The sequence below is a fragment of the Acanthochromis polyacanthus genome, chromosome 22 (genome assembly GCF_021347895.1).
Source record: "Acanthochromis polyacanthus isolate Apoly-LR-REF ecotype Palm Island chromosome 22, KAUST_Apoly_ChrSc, whole genome shotgun sequence".
Lineage (NCBI taxonomy): Eukaryota > Metazoa > Chordata > Actinopteri > Pomacentridae > Acanthochromis > Acanthochromis polyacanthus.
In genome coordinates, this window is record NC_067134.1 from 281,373 (window position 1) to 297,310 (window position 15,938).

The 15,938-nt window shown below is 39.4% G+C and overlaps 2 protein-coding genes across 19 annotated transcripts in view; one reads left to right on the plus strand and one right to left on the minus strand.

The window, feature by feature from the left end:
• Positions 1–15,938, plus strand: part of LOC127531987 (gastrula zinc finger protein XlCGF8.2DB-like) — a 387,969-nt gene that overhangs the window by 195,575 nt on the left and 176,456 nt on the right. The window lies entirely within an intron of this gene.
• The window catches only part of LOC127531945 (NACHT, LRR and PYD domains-containing protein 12-like), a 172,155-nt gene continuing 170,292 nt past the window's right edge, over positions 14,076–15,938 (minus strand). For both annotated transcript variants that reach the window (XM_051942484.1, XM_051942483.1), the window contains 2 exons: positions 15,099–15,145; positions 14,076–14,948 (listed from right to left, as the gene is read on the minus strand). In XM_051942484.1, the coding sequence (XP_051798444.1) occupies positions 14,419–14,948; positions 15,099–15,145 (577 nt within the window). In that variant the 3' untranslated portion in view covers positions 14,076–14,418. The remainder of the gene's footprint in view (positions 14,949–15,098; positions 15,146–15,938) is intronic.

A 15,938-nucleotide genomic window follows, 5' to 3' on the forward strand; every position in this document is an offset into this window, starting at 1 on the left:
CTCTCTCCATACAGTAACACTGACATTATTGCACAGCTGCTGCAGCACTGAAATGCTGCCATCATCCAGTTTGATCATGAAACCGTACATGAGACCACAGACGTTATTAAACTGACAGAAACTGAGATTGTTGGTCGTAATCAGAGAACTTTCTGCCCTCCAGTGGTCACTCTGAGTCACTACAACAGCACATCACACAAAGGCTGCATTCTGAGTTTAACACTTTTTCTTTTTACTTTAAGTACCTCAGCTGTCCTTCCAAAGTACTTCCTGTTCTGTGCAGTATGAGTACATTTGGGTCGTACTACTTGGTCTGAATAATCTTAAATTTGAACGTTGCATTCAGTAAAATGAGTCGTCGTCTGTCAATGTGGTTCAACTTTCTTTCTACTGCAGGAGGATTGTGACCAGTTAAGTGTACTGGTTTATATTACTCCACAATCTAACCAGATATAGAAGGACATGTGGGTATTTTGGCGTCCTACATTTGACAGATTGTATACTGGGACATCCTAAATCTATCTCTGGCATACTGTACAGTATATTATTATGCTTTAATGCAGAAGTCCCCCTGATTGAAACTCAAGACTTTAGCTTCATTTAAATAATATTTCGACTCACTTATAATCAAGAAAATTTAAAACACGATAAAACACGTCAGTCAGCCAACTTCCTGTCTGTTTTGACACATTAAATTTGACTCAGTGTTTTTATTATTGTGATTATTAAAGATAAAAGCTGAAATGTTGACCGTTAGTTGTCATCAATGTCATTGACTGAGAACCTGCAGTGATGGACAGAAAGATGAAATAAAGTGAGAGTCTGAAGCCAGACATGATGGATGAAGTCAGAGACAAACAGACTCCTGATCAGCTCCTTCATCAACATGTGAATGGAATGAGTGTAGAAATAAAGGACAGAGTGAGGCTGTGGTCAGAGAGGAGGAGCTTATTAGTCCTCAGCTGTTCCAGGCAGCTGCTGCAGCTTCATCATGGCTCATATTAACATGGACTAAATTGTTTTACTCCCTCGTTTAATGAAAGAAAAAACCCACAAAGGTCACAGAAATAATCTGAATCTGACAAAAGTAATAATAAATAAAATTCTGTGGAAATTAAAACAATGAAAATCAGGACACTGCTTTTGAACTGTGGTTCAACAGAATTATTTTAAAAATAAACTCATGAAACAGACCTGGACTAAAATGATGGTCCCCTTAACTTAGTATTTTGTTGCTCAACCTTTTTGAGTCGATCACTGCAATCAAACCATTCCTGTAACTGTCAGTGAGACTTGTGCTCCTCTCAGCAGGTATTTTGGTCCACTCCTCATCAGCAGATGCTCCAGGTGTCTCAGCTTTGAAGGGTTCCTTCTCCAGATGTTTCAGCTCCTTCCACAGATGTTCAATAGGATTAGATCAGGGCTCATAGAAGGACACTTCACAACAGTCCAATGTTTTCCTCTGAGCCGTTCTTGGCCGTATTTTTATAGTTCTGTGTTTTGGCTCATTATCCTGTTACAGACCCCATGACCTGTGACTGAGACCAAGCTTTCTGACACTGGGCAGCACATTTCTCTCTAGAAGACCTTGATAGTCATCAGATTTCATTGTTCCTGCACAGATTCAGACTCCCTGTTCCAGATGCAGCAAAGCAGCTCCAGAACAGAACAGATCCCTCCATGTTCCACAGCAGGGACACTGTTCTTTTCTTCATAGCTCCAGAACAGAACAGATCCTCCATGTTCCACAGCAGGGACACTGTTCTTTTCTTCATAGCTCCAGAACAGAACAGATCCTCCATGTTCCACAGCAGGACACTGTTCTTTTCTTCATAGCTCCAGAACAGAACAGATCCTCCATGTTCCACAGCAGGGACACTGTTCTTTTCTTCATAGCTCCAGAACAGAACAGATCCTCCATGTTCCACAGCAGGGACACTGTTCTTTTCTTCATGTGCTTCATTTTGTGTCTGAACATAGAGCTGATGTGTCTTTCCAAAAAGTTCCAGTGTTGTCTCGTCTGTCCAAAGGACATTCTCCCAGAAGCTTTGTGGTTTGTCAACATGCAGTTTGATAAATTCCATTCTGGCTTTTCCAGGATTTGTTTTCAACAGTGGTGTCCTCCTTGGTGGTCTCCATGAAGTCCACTTTGGCTCAAACAACGATGGATGGTGGATCTGACTCTGATGTACTTTGACCTTGGAGTTCACCCAGTGGCGGCTGGTGAATTTTCTCTTGGGGGGGTGCACTTAATTTTCCAAACCAAATAGCAGTCAGCAAACAGCGGAATACAAGAATTGATGTAAATGATGTTCACAGCCATTTGATGAGCTATGAGGGTACACTAAGCACTACTGCTGAGTCAAACAGACAATTAAATGCACGTAAATGTTAGCAGCTGGTGAATGTGAATTTATCTCCCAGTGTTTGATATGATTTGCTCCAGATAAGGTGTAATTGGTACACAAACCCTTAAAATCTCCTTTTCTATAATTAAACAAATTAAGTATGTATAAATATGTAAATCTATTTTTTACTTCCAAAGTAAAAAAGAAACAATTCATTTTTCCAGCTTCAAAGAGGCCAAGTGCTTCTTCTGTCAACAACATATTTATGTTTACATACTCAAATAAACAAAAACAATCCATACCTGTGAAACCAACAAACATTGGACATTTTGTTAAAAACCCCTAACTATAAGGCTTAAAGCAGACAGTGCTTCTGTGAGCTAACTTTTACATTAACAACCTTACATGACAATGAGAAAACAGCAAATCTGCAGATTTAAGATCAAAGCAATAAAAATAGTGAAACCATGAGGCATTATACTCTGTATAACTGTGCATGGTGACAAATAAAACCTTCTTATCTTATCTTAGGCTTTGAGCCCAAAGTGCTTCTGTCAACTAACATTAAATATTTACAATGAAAATAAAGAAAAACAGGAATTCCTCAGATTTCAGAACAGATGAAGATCAACAGGCTTTCAGTCTAAAGTGCCACTTGTGTCAAATAACATTTATATTTACATTATTAAATGACAAAAAGTAAATCCTCACATTTTAGAGATTAAAGCCAGCACCTCTCCATCTGTGTTCTCTGCTCGCTCTCTGCTGCCACCCATGGCCGGTGGTGTGTAAAGCTCTGATCGCTCAGCAGGGCGCTGTCAGTCTGCTGTCTGCTGTCTGCTGTATTGAAGAGGAACGAACTGCGCATGTCAAAGTTATAACGAGAGTCAATGGGGAAAGATGAGTGCGCCCAGGCCGGATATGACGTTTCTAATCTGACTTTTTATGACAAATTATACATCTTAGTAACTCTCTACAGGCTCTATTATCCATTTTGCTTGTTAAAAACATAGGATATATATGTAAATGTAATTTAAAAACGTTTTATTAGGAAGGGCTGTGACTCTACATGATGTGAGACAGAGACCATCTGAAAAATATAGACGACACAGACAACATACAATTCACACATGAAGAAGAAATAAACCGGACCATTTCATTTTTGGACATAAACATACATCACAGACAAGACGGCAGCATCAAAATAACAGTTTACAGAAAGCCTACACACACGGACCAGAACCTTCTCTGGACATCAGAACATCCCACAGCACACAAATTATCAGAAGTCAGAACACTCTACGAACAGACCAGCATAATAACGGACGATAGAGACAGACAGGAGGAGGAAGAACACATCAAGAATGCACTTACAAACTGCCAATATCCAACATGGGCTATAACCAAAGGAAAACAACAAGCAGAAACCAAAGAGAAAAAACTAAAGGAAGCAAAATCAAAACACACACAGAAAACAGACAATAAAAATAAGGATTTAATCACCATTCCATATATCCGTAACAGAACCAATACAACACATTATGCAACACGGTCTCACGGGGATTCGTGAAACTGTTACGTAAATTTTTTGTTTCTTTTCGTGCGCACCAACACGATTTCGTCATGTTTTTCGTGCCGCTCACCACGAAATGTTTTTCGTGTTGCTCACAACGAAACCCGCTGTGGTAATCACAGCTGAAAGTGGTTTATACCAGCGGATTCATGACGATCTAAGCTGTCCATCGGCGTATACTGCTTGTGTGATCGCGTTTGCGGCCGCCGGCCGCCGGACATTCTTGAAATTCCTATGCAAATTGGGGAAAAAAAAAAAAAAAAAAAAAAAAAAAAAAAAAGGTAAGTGTACCACCGGGTTATGGTTATGGTTAGGGTTATGGTTAGGGACGATGTCATGCAAAATATAGCGTTGGATTCGCCATGGTTTTACATTAAAATATAATACACACATTCGTTTGAAATACGTTCTGGGTGGCACGAAAAGTCCGCCGTTTAAAATACATTGGTGCGCATTTCGTGGTGAGCGGCACGAAAAACATGACGAAATCGTGTTGGTGCGCACGAAACCGAAACTAAAACTTACGTGACAGTTTCACGAATCCTCGTGAGATCGGGCTGCATTATGAGGAGACTTAACATCAACACAGCAGTAAAACCACACAGAAAACTCCAGCAGCTGTTAGTTCATCCCAAAGACAGAATAGAACCGGACAATAAATGTAACATCATCTGTGAAATACCGTGTAAATCATGTAACAACACATACATTGGTGAAACAGGCAGGTCATTCCAAACAAGAAGAAAGGAACACCAAACAGAATGTCAAAAGGAAACAACTGGACGTTTCACAAGAGCACAACAAGAAAAAGCCGAACAAGAAAATAAGAAATCAGCCATCACAGATCACTGCAGGAGACAAAACCACTTTATGGACTGGGACGGGGGAGGATTATAGCCTCAGAGACAAATAAACTGAAACTATGGATCAAGGAAGCCATCGAGATCAGGAAGTGGGGGGGGGGGGCTGCACCATGAACCGGGACGAGGGGATTACATCCTCTCACATATGGGACACCATCCTCCAGAGACCACCAGCTGTTTTTGTTGAATTTGCTCATTTTGTGTCTCATTGAGGCTCATTTTCATCATTTTGTCTCTAACCTTGGTCACATTTTGTCTTTAGGATTGTTTTTAACTCCTCATTTTTCGTGCTTTTAAAGTTTTTAGTTCCATTGTGGACATTTTGTGTCTCATTTAGATCATTTTTTGTTCCATTGTGGACATTTTGTGTCTCATTTAGATCATTTTTTGTATCATTTTGGACATTTTGCATCTGTTTAAGGTTTTTCTGTTCCATTTTATGTCTCATTTTGTGCATTTCAGTCTGTTTTTAGTTTAAAAAAGTGTCATAAATCAGACTGTAAATGATATATGAACAAACCTTTCTGTAAAAACTTTCAGAATGTTGAATAGAATAAATGTGGACTGACTAGGTAACCTTACAGAACCTTTACTGTTGTGATGTAGCAGACGGTGTGTCCACATCCGGCTGATCACCTGAAGAACGACGAGCCTCTGAGCCTCCAGGGGGAAGCAGAGAGAGTTCAGTCCAGATTTAGATCTGCTTGTGTCCTTTTTTGTTGTTTGGGCCAATAAAAACTTTGTTATAATCCTCTCTGGTGTCGTTCCTTTGGAAATGATAGAGTTCAGTAATGTCCCTTCAGTCAGTGTTATTTTTAGAATCCTCAAACAGCAGTCAGAGCAGTCCTTCAGTCCATAATCCCAGTAGAACACATATTCTTTGCAGATCATGTTGAATCACCCGTCCAAAGTTCTGTGGTAAAATCCCTCATGCTCAGAACTGTTGTCTGGTTTGCATCAAGTGACTCCCCCACAACAACTCCCAACAAATATATTCCAACAGGTGCATTTTATGACGTCACTGCTTCTCTTCAGAATTTGCATATACGGTGACATCATATTTAATTTACATACGTGATGACATCACACTTTAATTTACATACATGATGACAGCATACATCCTCCCCCCTCCTCACTTGTGCACTTCCCCCATCCACCGCCTTCATGCCCCCCCGCGTGGTCCGGATGAACCAAAACCAGCCGTTTATCCTGTTCAGCCCTTTCATCCGGTCTATTCATGTATTTGGTTCATCTGCAGCCCAGCACAGGCTTCAGGTGGAGAAACAGGAGAAGCTGATGTCAGCGTCTAACTCTCACTAACACCCACACTGTACATTTCTGCACAACGCACACAGACTGACAAGAAATCCCCCAAAATCTATCCAGAGCTAATGAACCTTTACTGTGAGCATTTAATTCAAGTTTATCTTAGTTCCAGACTACTTGCTCCATGACCAAGTTAGTAATCTCTTGGTTTCCATGGTGATCAAACTCTTCTGTAAACATCTCCATTTCATAGAGATCAAAACCTTCAAAGCATTCCCATTTTCATAGTAATAAAAACCTTAACCCCATTAATCTCCTCTGGTAACCAAAGCCCTCACTGCTCACAGAGAGATGCTGCCCCCATGTGGTCACTTCAAAACACAATCAAACAATGCTCTTTGTTGCAATTAGACTCTGCTGTGACTCAGTTGCTGCTAAACCAGGATTATAAAAGACAAGTATTTAAAATAATCATCTCATCACTTTACAGTGAGGCACTCTTTCTGATTTTTACACTGTTTCAACATTTAAAGAAGATAAAAAACAGGCATTAGGGTAGTTCACACACATTCATCAGGTTCTAGCATTATTTGATGATAAATCACAGGTTCTAATCTCATACTGTGTTCCCTTATTTTCTGTCACTCTGCCAGAGCCCCATTCTTACGGCTGATTCATGGATCTCATACCTGTATGATTCCTGACAGACTTTAAATGTATTTTTATAATCCTGTTAAATGTTGAGTAGAATAAAGCAGATGAAAAACAAACAGATGATATAATGTGTGTTTGTAATGAAGGATTTTTAGTTCTCATTTCATCACTAGAACAGGACTTAAAGACTCACATCAGGATCAAGTGTGGCTGCACAAAAAGCTGATTTTCACTGGACAATAATGTGTGAAAGTCTGTCAGCAGTTTGGAGATTCACTGCTTCCTCTCTCATTTCACACTTTGTGCAGCTCAAATGCTTTTAGTTCCAGTGAGCGTCAGAGGAACACCACATCCTGATTTTCACTCTCATGGCTAAAATACCTGGCTCACCTTTTTAAGGTGGGGGACTTGACTTTAGGGGACAGCCTGTAGGTCCTTCCACCTTCTAGAACGAGGTTCTGGGCAAACTTCAGTGTTTGTCTGTGGAAGGCGGGACCAGCGTCTGGCCTTTGGTTGGGCGGGGTTTAAGCCTCTGGGGAGTTTAGTCCCTGAGCTCGGTTATGCTCAAACCTTTGATTCAATACGTAGAATTTGGTACCAGATCCACCACACTGAAACCCCACCTTAAATTAGAGGGAACTCCTGTTGAAGTATTGTGTAAAACCTTTTTAGAATTTCTCTAAAAGTCGTATTAAAGTTGGTCTGATCAAAGATTGAAACTGACACATCAGAGTTCAGATCAGCTGACAGTGATGCTCTGAGCTGCTGTTTGTCTTCATTGTGTTTTCTTTCTGTGTGTGTGTGTGTGCTGAATGCCTGCTGTTGACTGAAAGAATTTAGTCATGGGTTGTCATCAGTCCAAATCAGGCCAGACTCATTTTTCAAATGTGAAATCAATAAATAATTCTCATAAAACACAATCTTTTTGTTTTTACCAACATTCTTTTTATTATTTTCACAACATAACAAAGATAACATCTGAACAAAGCAATTACTCTTATTAAACGAATTAAACTAATTTAACACCCCCCCCCCCCAGATTACTCAGGTTCTTGGTTGTGGATCCAGTTAATGAGTAATAGTCCATGTCACTTCACCAGATTGGAAAACGGGAAAATCAACCCCCCCACATACATTTCTACCTGATTCATGAATTCCTGCAGAGGGCCTTTGTTTCCATGTCCCCTGGTTCTTCCATCATGACACATCTGTTCTTGAAACCTAGTTCATGAAGGGCTCCCATATCTGATGAAATGATGCTGTTGGTGTTTTCTTGTCTGTCATTTTCTCTAAGGGTAGAGTTGAAGATCGCTCAGACAGCCACCTGCTCACTCCTCTTCTCATGGTTTTCCATCAAAGGGCCTTTACTCGCTTTGCCATTAGTTTACATCAATCTACAAGTATTTGTTGATGCTTTTTAACTTCATATTATCTGGATATAAGCCTAATATGAATAGCTGTGGGACTAAAGGTCCTTGAATCTGTAAGATATTCTGAATACAATGTTTCACTTCTGGCCAGAAGTTTTCTATTTCCATACATTGCCAAATACAATGAAAAAGTCTACCTTTTCCTTTGTCACACTTAACACAGGTATCAGGTATAGTGTTATTATATCTGTTCAGTTTTTCAGGAGTTATATACGTTCACATCAACCAATCATACTGCAGTATCCTTAGAGTGTCAGTAGTTCTCAGCTGTGCTTCAGTTCATGCCTCCTCCCACTTTTCCATTCAGATGTCCTCCTGTAGGTCCTCCCTCCATGCCTCCAGACGTTCCACACATGTTTCTGTACTTCCATCTACCAGGCATCTATACATTTTGGAGATCAAACCCCTCCTTAAACAGTTGATATTCATTAGTTTTTCTATGGCAGACATTTCAGGGATGTGTAACGTTTGATTCTGGTGCCTTCTGATGAAATTTCTCAACTGTAGGGATTTAAAAGTGATTACGGGGTATACTGAATTTATCAACTGTTTCTACAAATGTCATCAGCACCTTTTGTGTATTGTAAAGACCTCCTATTTGTCTCAGTCCTCTGGTAGCCCAACATTTAAACCCCCCGTCTATTTTCCTGGAGGGAAGGAGTCATTTCTCCATGTTGGGCTGCAGACGGAGAGAGAGGACGTTTCTCCCAGATATTGTTGAACTTGATGCCACTGTAATCATATTTTTACTACAGGGTTTTTGTATTCTTTTTAAGGATTCTAGTGCTTGCTGAATAAAGGTATACTGGGGGGGACAGGCTTAGCTGGAGTTCCTCTAACTCTTTCCATAGAGGAGCATCTCTTTCCATGAAGTAAAACATCAGTGTTCTGAGCTGTGCTGCCCAGTAATACCACAGTGGACTGGGACAGCTGAGTCCCCCTCTATCAAAAGGTCAGAACAATCGCGAGAGTCGTGTCCGAGGACGTCTGTTATTCCATAAAAATCTAACAATTTTTGAAGCTGAGTGAACAGGTTACTTGGAGGGGAAGTGGAATATTTAGAAGCAAATACAACAATTGAGGCAATATGTTCATTGTAAGGACGTTTATTTTCCCTATCAGTGACATTGGTATGGGCGGCCACCTGTCCAGAGACTTTGAGATTTCTGGAATTAATAGTTCATCATTATTGGCAGCAATATATTTAAGTTGTGGGACAATTTGGATGCCCAGGTATGTAAAACAATCTACGATGTTACACTGAGGGGCAGTTTTAGGGGGCATTTACTTTCTAACGGGTTTAGAAGCATTATTGGTGATTTGGATCTGTTTCATTTGTTTCCTGAAAATTCTCCAAATACATGAATGAGTTCTAATCATTCAGGAATAGATTTTTCCTTCGTTTTCAGAAATATTATGACATCATCCTCATTCCTGTGGTCCAGTTGATCTACCAGTTCTGTCTGGGTGTTCTTACTGCTGTTGCCAGTGGTTCTATAGCCATAATAAATAGCAGAGGGGATCAGGGCTCTCCCTGTCTACATCCTCTTTGTATCTTAATGCTTTTGGATATATTAGGACTGGTCATAATTTCAGCGTATTTTTCTGTATAAAGTAGTTTTATTCATTTATTAAGATTTTCTCCAAAACGTTGAAGGATTTCAGATAAATAGGACCATTCAACTCTGTCCAATGCTTTTTCCACGTCTAGTGACAGTAATGCTGGATCTGCTGCTCCTTTGTCCTCATGTCATATTAACATTATGGAAGCCTTGCCTACCTCGTACGAAGCCATTTGGATCTTTGTCAGTAATGTCTGGCATTATATTCTCCAGTCTCCTGGCTATTATTTTACTCAGAAGTTTTAAATCCACATTTAATAGACTGACTGGCCTAAAGTTTTACACTTGTTATTTGCTTTGCCTGGTTTTGGCAGCAGCGTGATCAGAGCTCCTCTTAAGGATGTTGGGAGGATTCCATTGTGAAAAGATTCCTTCAACCTTTCTAACAGTGGTGTTAACAATCTATGTGTGAACTTCTTATAAACCTCTATGGTATCCCATCTGGTCCAGGGTTTTTCCTCCTTTGATGTCATCAATGGCTACAGATCATTCCACTAAAGTTACATCTTTCTCCACTTCTCCTTTCATTACGTCTGCTATCCTGGGGATTTGAATTTTGTCTAAGAAATGATTCAGTTCAGTTGTGTTTGGGTCAGTTTCTGAGCTATAAAGCTTTTCATAAAATGTCATTGATTTCCACTGGGTCCACAATATTTCCATGATCCTTTGTAGTGAGCTTATGAGTCTTTCATTCTGTAACTGTTTGATGCACCATGCCAGCACTCTGCCAGGTTTTTACCGTGATCGTAGAATGTCTGCTTCAGTCACAATAAACTTGATAAAGCTTTTGTAGCAGATATTTCATTGTACTGTGTTTTAAGCTGAACTAATTCTTGGTGAGTCTCTTTAGACCCTAACTGATCATATTCTTCTTCTAATCTTTCTTTCTAATGATTTTGTTTTCCTGTAGGTTTCTTTGGCTTTAGAACTCGTAATGTTAATTATTTGTCCTGAATAAAAGCCTTAAATGCTTCCCATCTGATACTCCCTGAGGTTTGGGTTGTATTTGTTTCAAAATAGTATTTTATTTGTTCCTCCAGGAAAGTGACAAAGCCAGTATCTGCCATCCCTTTAGTTAAATCTGCATTTAGGAAGATCACTGGTCAATCTGGGATCATAACAGACTAAAGAGGTTGGAGCGTGGTCTGACAGGAGGACGGCATCGTAGGAAACATTCTTTATTTGACATCTTAGTAGTGCTGAAAGCAGAAAGAAATCTATGCAGGAATATGACTGCTGTGTACTGGAGGAACATGAGTGTTTTTTCCATTCGCCAAACATCAACTAGATTCATTTCTTTGATGAAATTATGAATGACTTCTCTGCTTCTCAAATGTGATTGGTCCATTCCTGTACTTTTGTCTTTACGTGGATCTAAAGTGAAATTAAAGTCGCCTGTCATAAAACAAGCTCCAGGTAAAGAAGCAATAGTAAGAAATAAGTTCTGGAAAAAACTGGGGTTCATCTGCATTTGGAGCATAAATATTGATCAGAATCCTCCTAAAAGCCAATCTAAATCTAACTGTGATGCATCCCCAGCTAAAATGAAATCTGATGCGTCTCCACTGGTCAGTGTAGCAGGAATTCAGTCATTAGCCAGAGCTAAGAACACAGAGGAGAAACCTGAGATCAGTGCTGTTCTTCAGGAAGAATTGACTCAGATAAAGAATAAAGAAGATGAATGTGGACTGAACAGAACCTGACTCAGGATCAGGCTCAGTTTCAGGAGACAGTGATGTAGAGAAAGGACTGAGTCATGATGAGTTGATGAACAATGATGAACAGTCTGGGCGTCCTTCACCTGTTTTTATTCACAGTGATCAGACAGAGGAGTCAGAACCTTCTAAACTAGTCCAGCTTCCCCTAAATGCATTGTCATTCCCACAGCTGTGTGTGCACGTTAAACATGTACTGCTGAACCTTACAAGCTTCATGTTTGTGTAGGTCAGCAGACACAGATTGTTCCAAGAACAATGATTTGTTGAAATATCTGACATTTAGTCAAAGTTCAAACTTGACAGTTTTTGACCAAATAATGAAATAAAAACATCTCAGTTTGGATCAGAAATCTCTGAAATCAGCTGTTCCTGAAAACACAATATTTCAGGAATATTTCATGAGGAAAAATCATCCTGTGATGGATTTTCTTCCATCATTTCTGATGTAGAAATGATGTGGAAGCCACAGGTGTGGTGTCTGCTGGATGTGGAGCTCCTCTCCACTAACCCTGGTCGCTCTGTTGGAGAGAAGAGGATCAGACAGCAGGGGGCGTAGTTGTGATGGAGGCTTTAATAGCTGCAGCTGTTCCTGCATGTCCAACCTTCAACAGCAGCAAAACAAACAGAATCCTTGTGTTTGTCTGTGTTAACATTCACTGTGGACTGTTGATAAAGTGGCTGAGATGAAGCAAACATACATGTCACACATGCTGGAACACGCTTTCAAAACAGCAAGCATTTCCTCCTTCCATTCATGGAGCAAAAACAAGCACTAAGCTCCACGTGCAGCTGCTAACCTGAGGAAATGCTAGCATGTCCCAGTGCACAAACACAGAGCTAGCTGGGCTCATTTTAAAGACATGAAGGTTGAAGTGAAGCAGAGCTCCTGCAGCCACACTTTGGACAAAATGCAGGAAAAGAAAAAGAAAAGCTCTGAGCAGCACAACTTGTGACGTCTACAAACGCTCCCTCAGAGCTGCTTTGACCCTCGTGTCGTCCTGAGGCTCAGATTGACCCGTTTGAAGTTTAAAATGTGGAGAAAAATAGAGATTTACACGGAGAAACTTCTGATGTCCACATTTTGAACATTTCTGGTGGAAAAAGAGAAAAGTTCAAAATGTTTCTAAAGAACATTCACATAAAAATCAACCAAAATCCAGTAAAATTCTCTGGATTTTGGTTGATTTTTATGTGAATGTTCTTAAAGAAAATATCAGAAGTTTACTGATTAATATGGAATCACTTTAGATATTTTTAGGGTTTTTTTTTAAAGATTTTTACTCATTTTTGTAAATTATTTACAAGAATTTTCTTGCCAAATTTGGGGGATTTTGTTTTGTTTTTAAATAAAACTTTTAAGGAATTATTGGAATTTTCTTCCTGAAGATTTTTACACATTTTCAGAAATTTGTGAATTTTTTTTGCTGAATTTTTGCATTTTTTTTGCTGAATTTTTGTCTTTTTCAGATCAGGAAACAATATTTGTGGTGAATGAAGACAACAGGAGGGTTTATTTGGATTGTTCACAGAAAAATCACTTTGAAAGAAGTTCAAGTTCACAACTTTAGATTGTTCATGTTTTTACTCGCTCACTGACTGTGATCATAAGAACAGAGAAATTAAAACAGAGAAGATCATTTATTTACAAGTTTGGTTTCTGAGTCTTTTCACCACTAAAATATGGAGTTTTTTCTTCTAGTCTTTGGACTTCTTTATATCTGCTTTTAGGGATAAATTTAATGAAATAGAATTAAAAATGGAGACAAAAAGATCAAAATAAAAGCATCAGTTTTACTGCTTTACTAAAGATCTTTTTTCTGTTTTCAATTTCTGCCGTGGAAGAGGATAAACGTTGATTATTCAACATGGAAAATTAAATTCCACTGATCAACAAATAAGCAAACAAACATGAAGATCAAAGTGTGTTATTAGTCATTTATTGAATAAAAAAGAAAGTTAGATAGTTTAAAAGCCACAGGCAGAGCAAATAAAAGTGGAGAAAGACGTATTAAAATCATTGATCTTGTTCAGGAAAAATCAACCACTGCAATGAAAATAAAAACTAAGTTAGACATTGATTACAGCACAAGATCTGTTCAAAGAATTTAGAGCATGGAAGGGTTCAAATACAGCACAATGTGAGGAAAAGCTCCTTTAACGGCCAAACACAACATTTATAGAATGAAACAGGCTAAAAATGTAGAATTTACAGAGTTCAATGTAATCTGGATAGTCCTGGTGGGGTTTAAATTCTACTGGAATCATATCGATGCTGAAAACATTTTGATCCACAGATAGCTAGGGTTATGGGAGCTTTTGATGGAAAAATACAATCTGATAGAATTTGTTGATGGAACCAGAAATTCAGAATCTGATAAAAAAAAACTGATGAAAAAACATTGAAGCACTTATTTATTGTAAAAATGAAAATGGATCTATCAATAAGACATAAATGACAGAAGAGCACAGAATACTTTGGAAAGAGTGACACAGATGAAGGAAGTTCTCATTTCATCACTAGAACAGGACTTAAAGACTCACATCAGGATCAAGTGTGGCTGCACAAAAAGCTGATTTTCACTGGACAATAATGTGTGAAAGTCTGTCAGCAGTTTGGAGATTCACTGCTTCCTCTCTCATTTCACACTTTGTGCAGCTCAAATGCTTTTAGTTCCAGTGAGCGTCAGAGGAACACCACATCCTGATTTTCACTCTCAACATTTGACTGGAAAAAGACGCAAACACCACATTTGGCTCCTGGAAGAATCACAACTTCATCTTTGAAGAGGAACAAGTTTACAAGGAATCATTTAGAAGGATTTGACAAAGAAACACATTTAATCCATGAATGTGAAAACATGTTTGTGAGGGACAGAGTCATGGAGAGACTCAACCATCTGTTCAACACTGTTTCTGTACCAGGAGGAGACTCTGGAGACGAGACTCAGCACAGAGACACTGAGGAACCAGAACTGGACCTGTAGACCCCAAATCCAGGACAGAGAGGTTCAGTGAATGTGGTGTTGAAGGTGTGGAGGAGGATCAGAGAGTCAGAGGAGACTCTGTAGAAGGACAGAGTTCCAGCAGGAACGTCCACATAAACTGAAACTCTGTGAGAGACTGAGGAGGAACTGATGGATGTTTGTCTGTTATTGTGAATGACAGAGTAACCAACATCAGAGCAGAACAGACTCCAGGACTGATCATTACATCCAAACACACAGTCTTTACTGTCTCCTTTCCTTCTGATTCCTCTGTAACTCACTGATATATCAACCCCTCCTCTCCACTCCACCTCCCAGTAACAGCGACCAGTCAGACCAGTTCTACACAGCAGCTGATAAAACCAGTCAAACCTGTCTGGATGATCAGGATACCTCTGATCCCCCCCCACATGTGTCACCTTCCTGTTGTTGTCAGACAGTCTGAGTTCTCTGTTTACTGTGTTTGTGTCGACTGTGAGTTGACAGGAATCTGATGGAGAGAACAAACACAACACAGCTGCAGTTATTGATGGATCATGTGATCAGTATTAAAGCTTTGATGATGACCTCAGAGATGTGACACTTTGAAGATGCTTGAATGTGCTGCTTTGTTTCCATCAATCCATTCAAACACACTTACACTTCCTCAGACCTGGTGTCAACCATGGGACTCCAGCAGGCGTCACCCTGAAAGGAGGAGGACGGTCAGAGCAGCAGAGACTCTTTCAGCAGCACACATGGACGTTACATGGCTCTCACACTGTTCCACTGATAAAGGACCAGAGCGTTCATAGAGGTGACATCATTCTCCCAGACTGATACAAACTTCACTGGCGCCATGACTGACTGTACAACTTTAAATCATTTTCTACAATTGTGCAGCAAAACAGAACTTTTTTCTTTTCTTTTTCCTCTTTTTCAGTGATATCACTCTATGCTAGCCCATTGCCTTAAATCCCTTTGGAACATCTCATTTAATGAACTAGAACATCAGGTTATAGGTGTCGCTGAGCTGCCTTTCCTTTTTGTGTGTGTGCCAGAATATACATAGCTAGAAGCTTAGAAAGCTTTTTGCTTTATTTCTTCTTTTTTATGTCTTTTTCACTTGTCTCACTCAATGCTAGGGGACTGAGGAATAATGTAAAGCGTAAAGCTTTATTTTAATGTTAAACAGCTGAAAACTGATTTGGTTTTTTCCAAGAATCACACTCACTTATTAAAGATGTAAACTTGTGTAAAAATCAGTGGGAAACGACATGTGGTGATGACATGGACAGAACATTCTGCTGGGGGATCTTGTTTAAAGGGGAGTTTTCCTGGAAAATTGATGCACTCTGTGACAGTCAAGCTCATTTGATTTGTTTAATAGTAGACTGGAATGGCAAAGCAATGATTATTGTTCATTTGTACGCTTATAATTCTACATCAGAAAAGGATAAACTTATTCATACATTAGACTGTAAACTTGCAGCTCTAACTC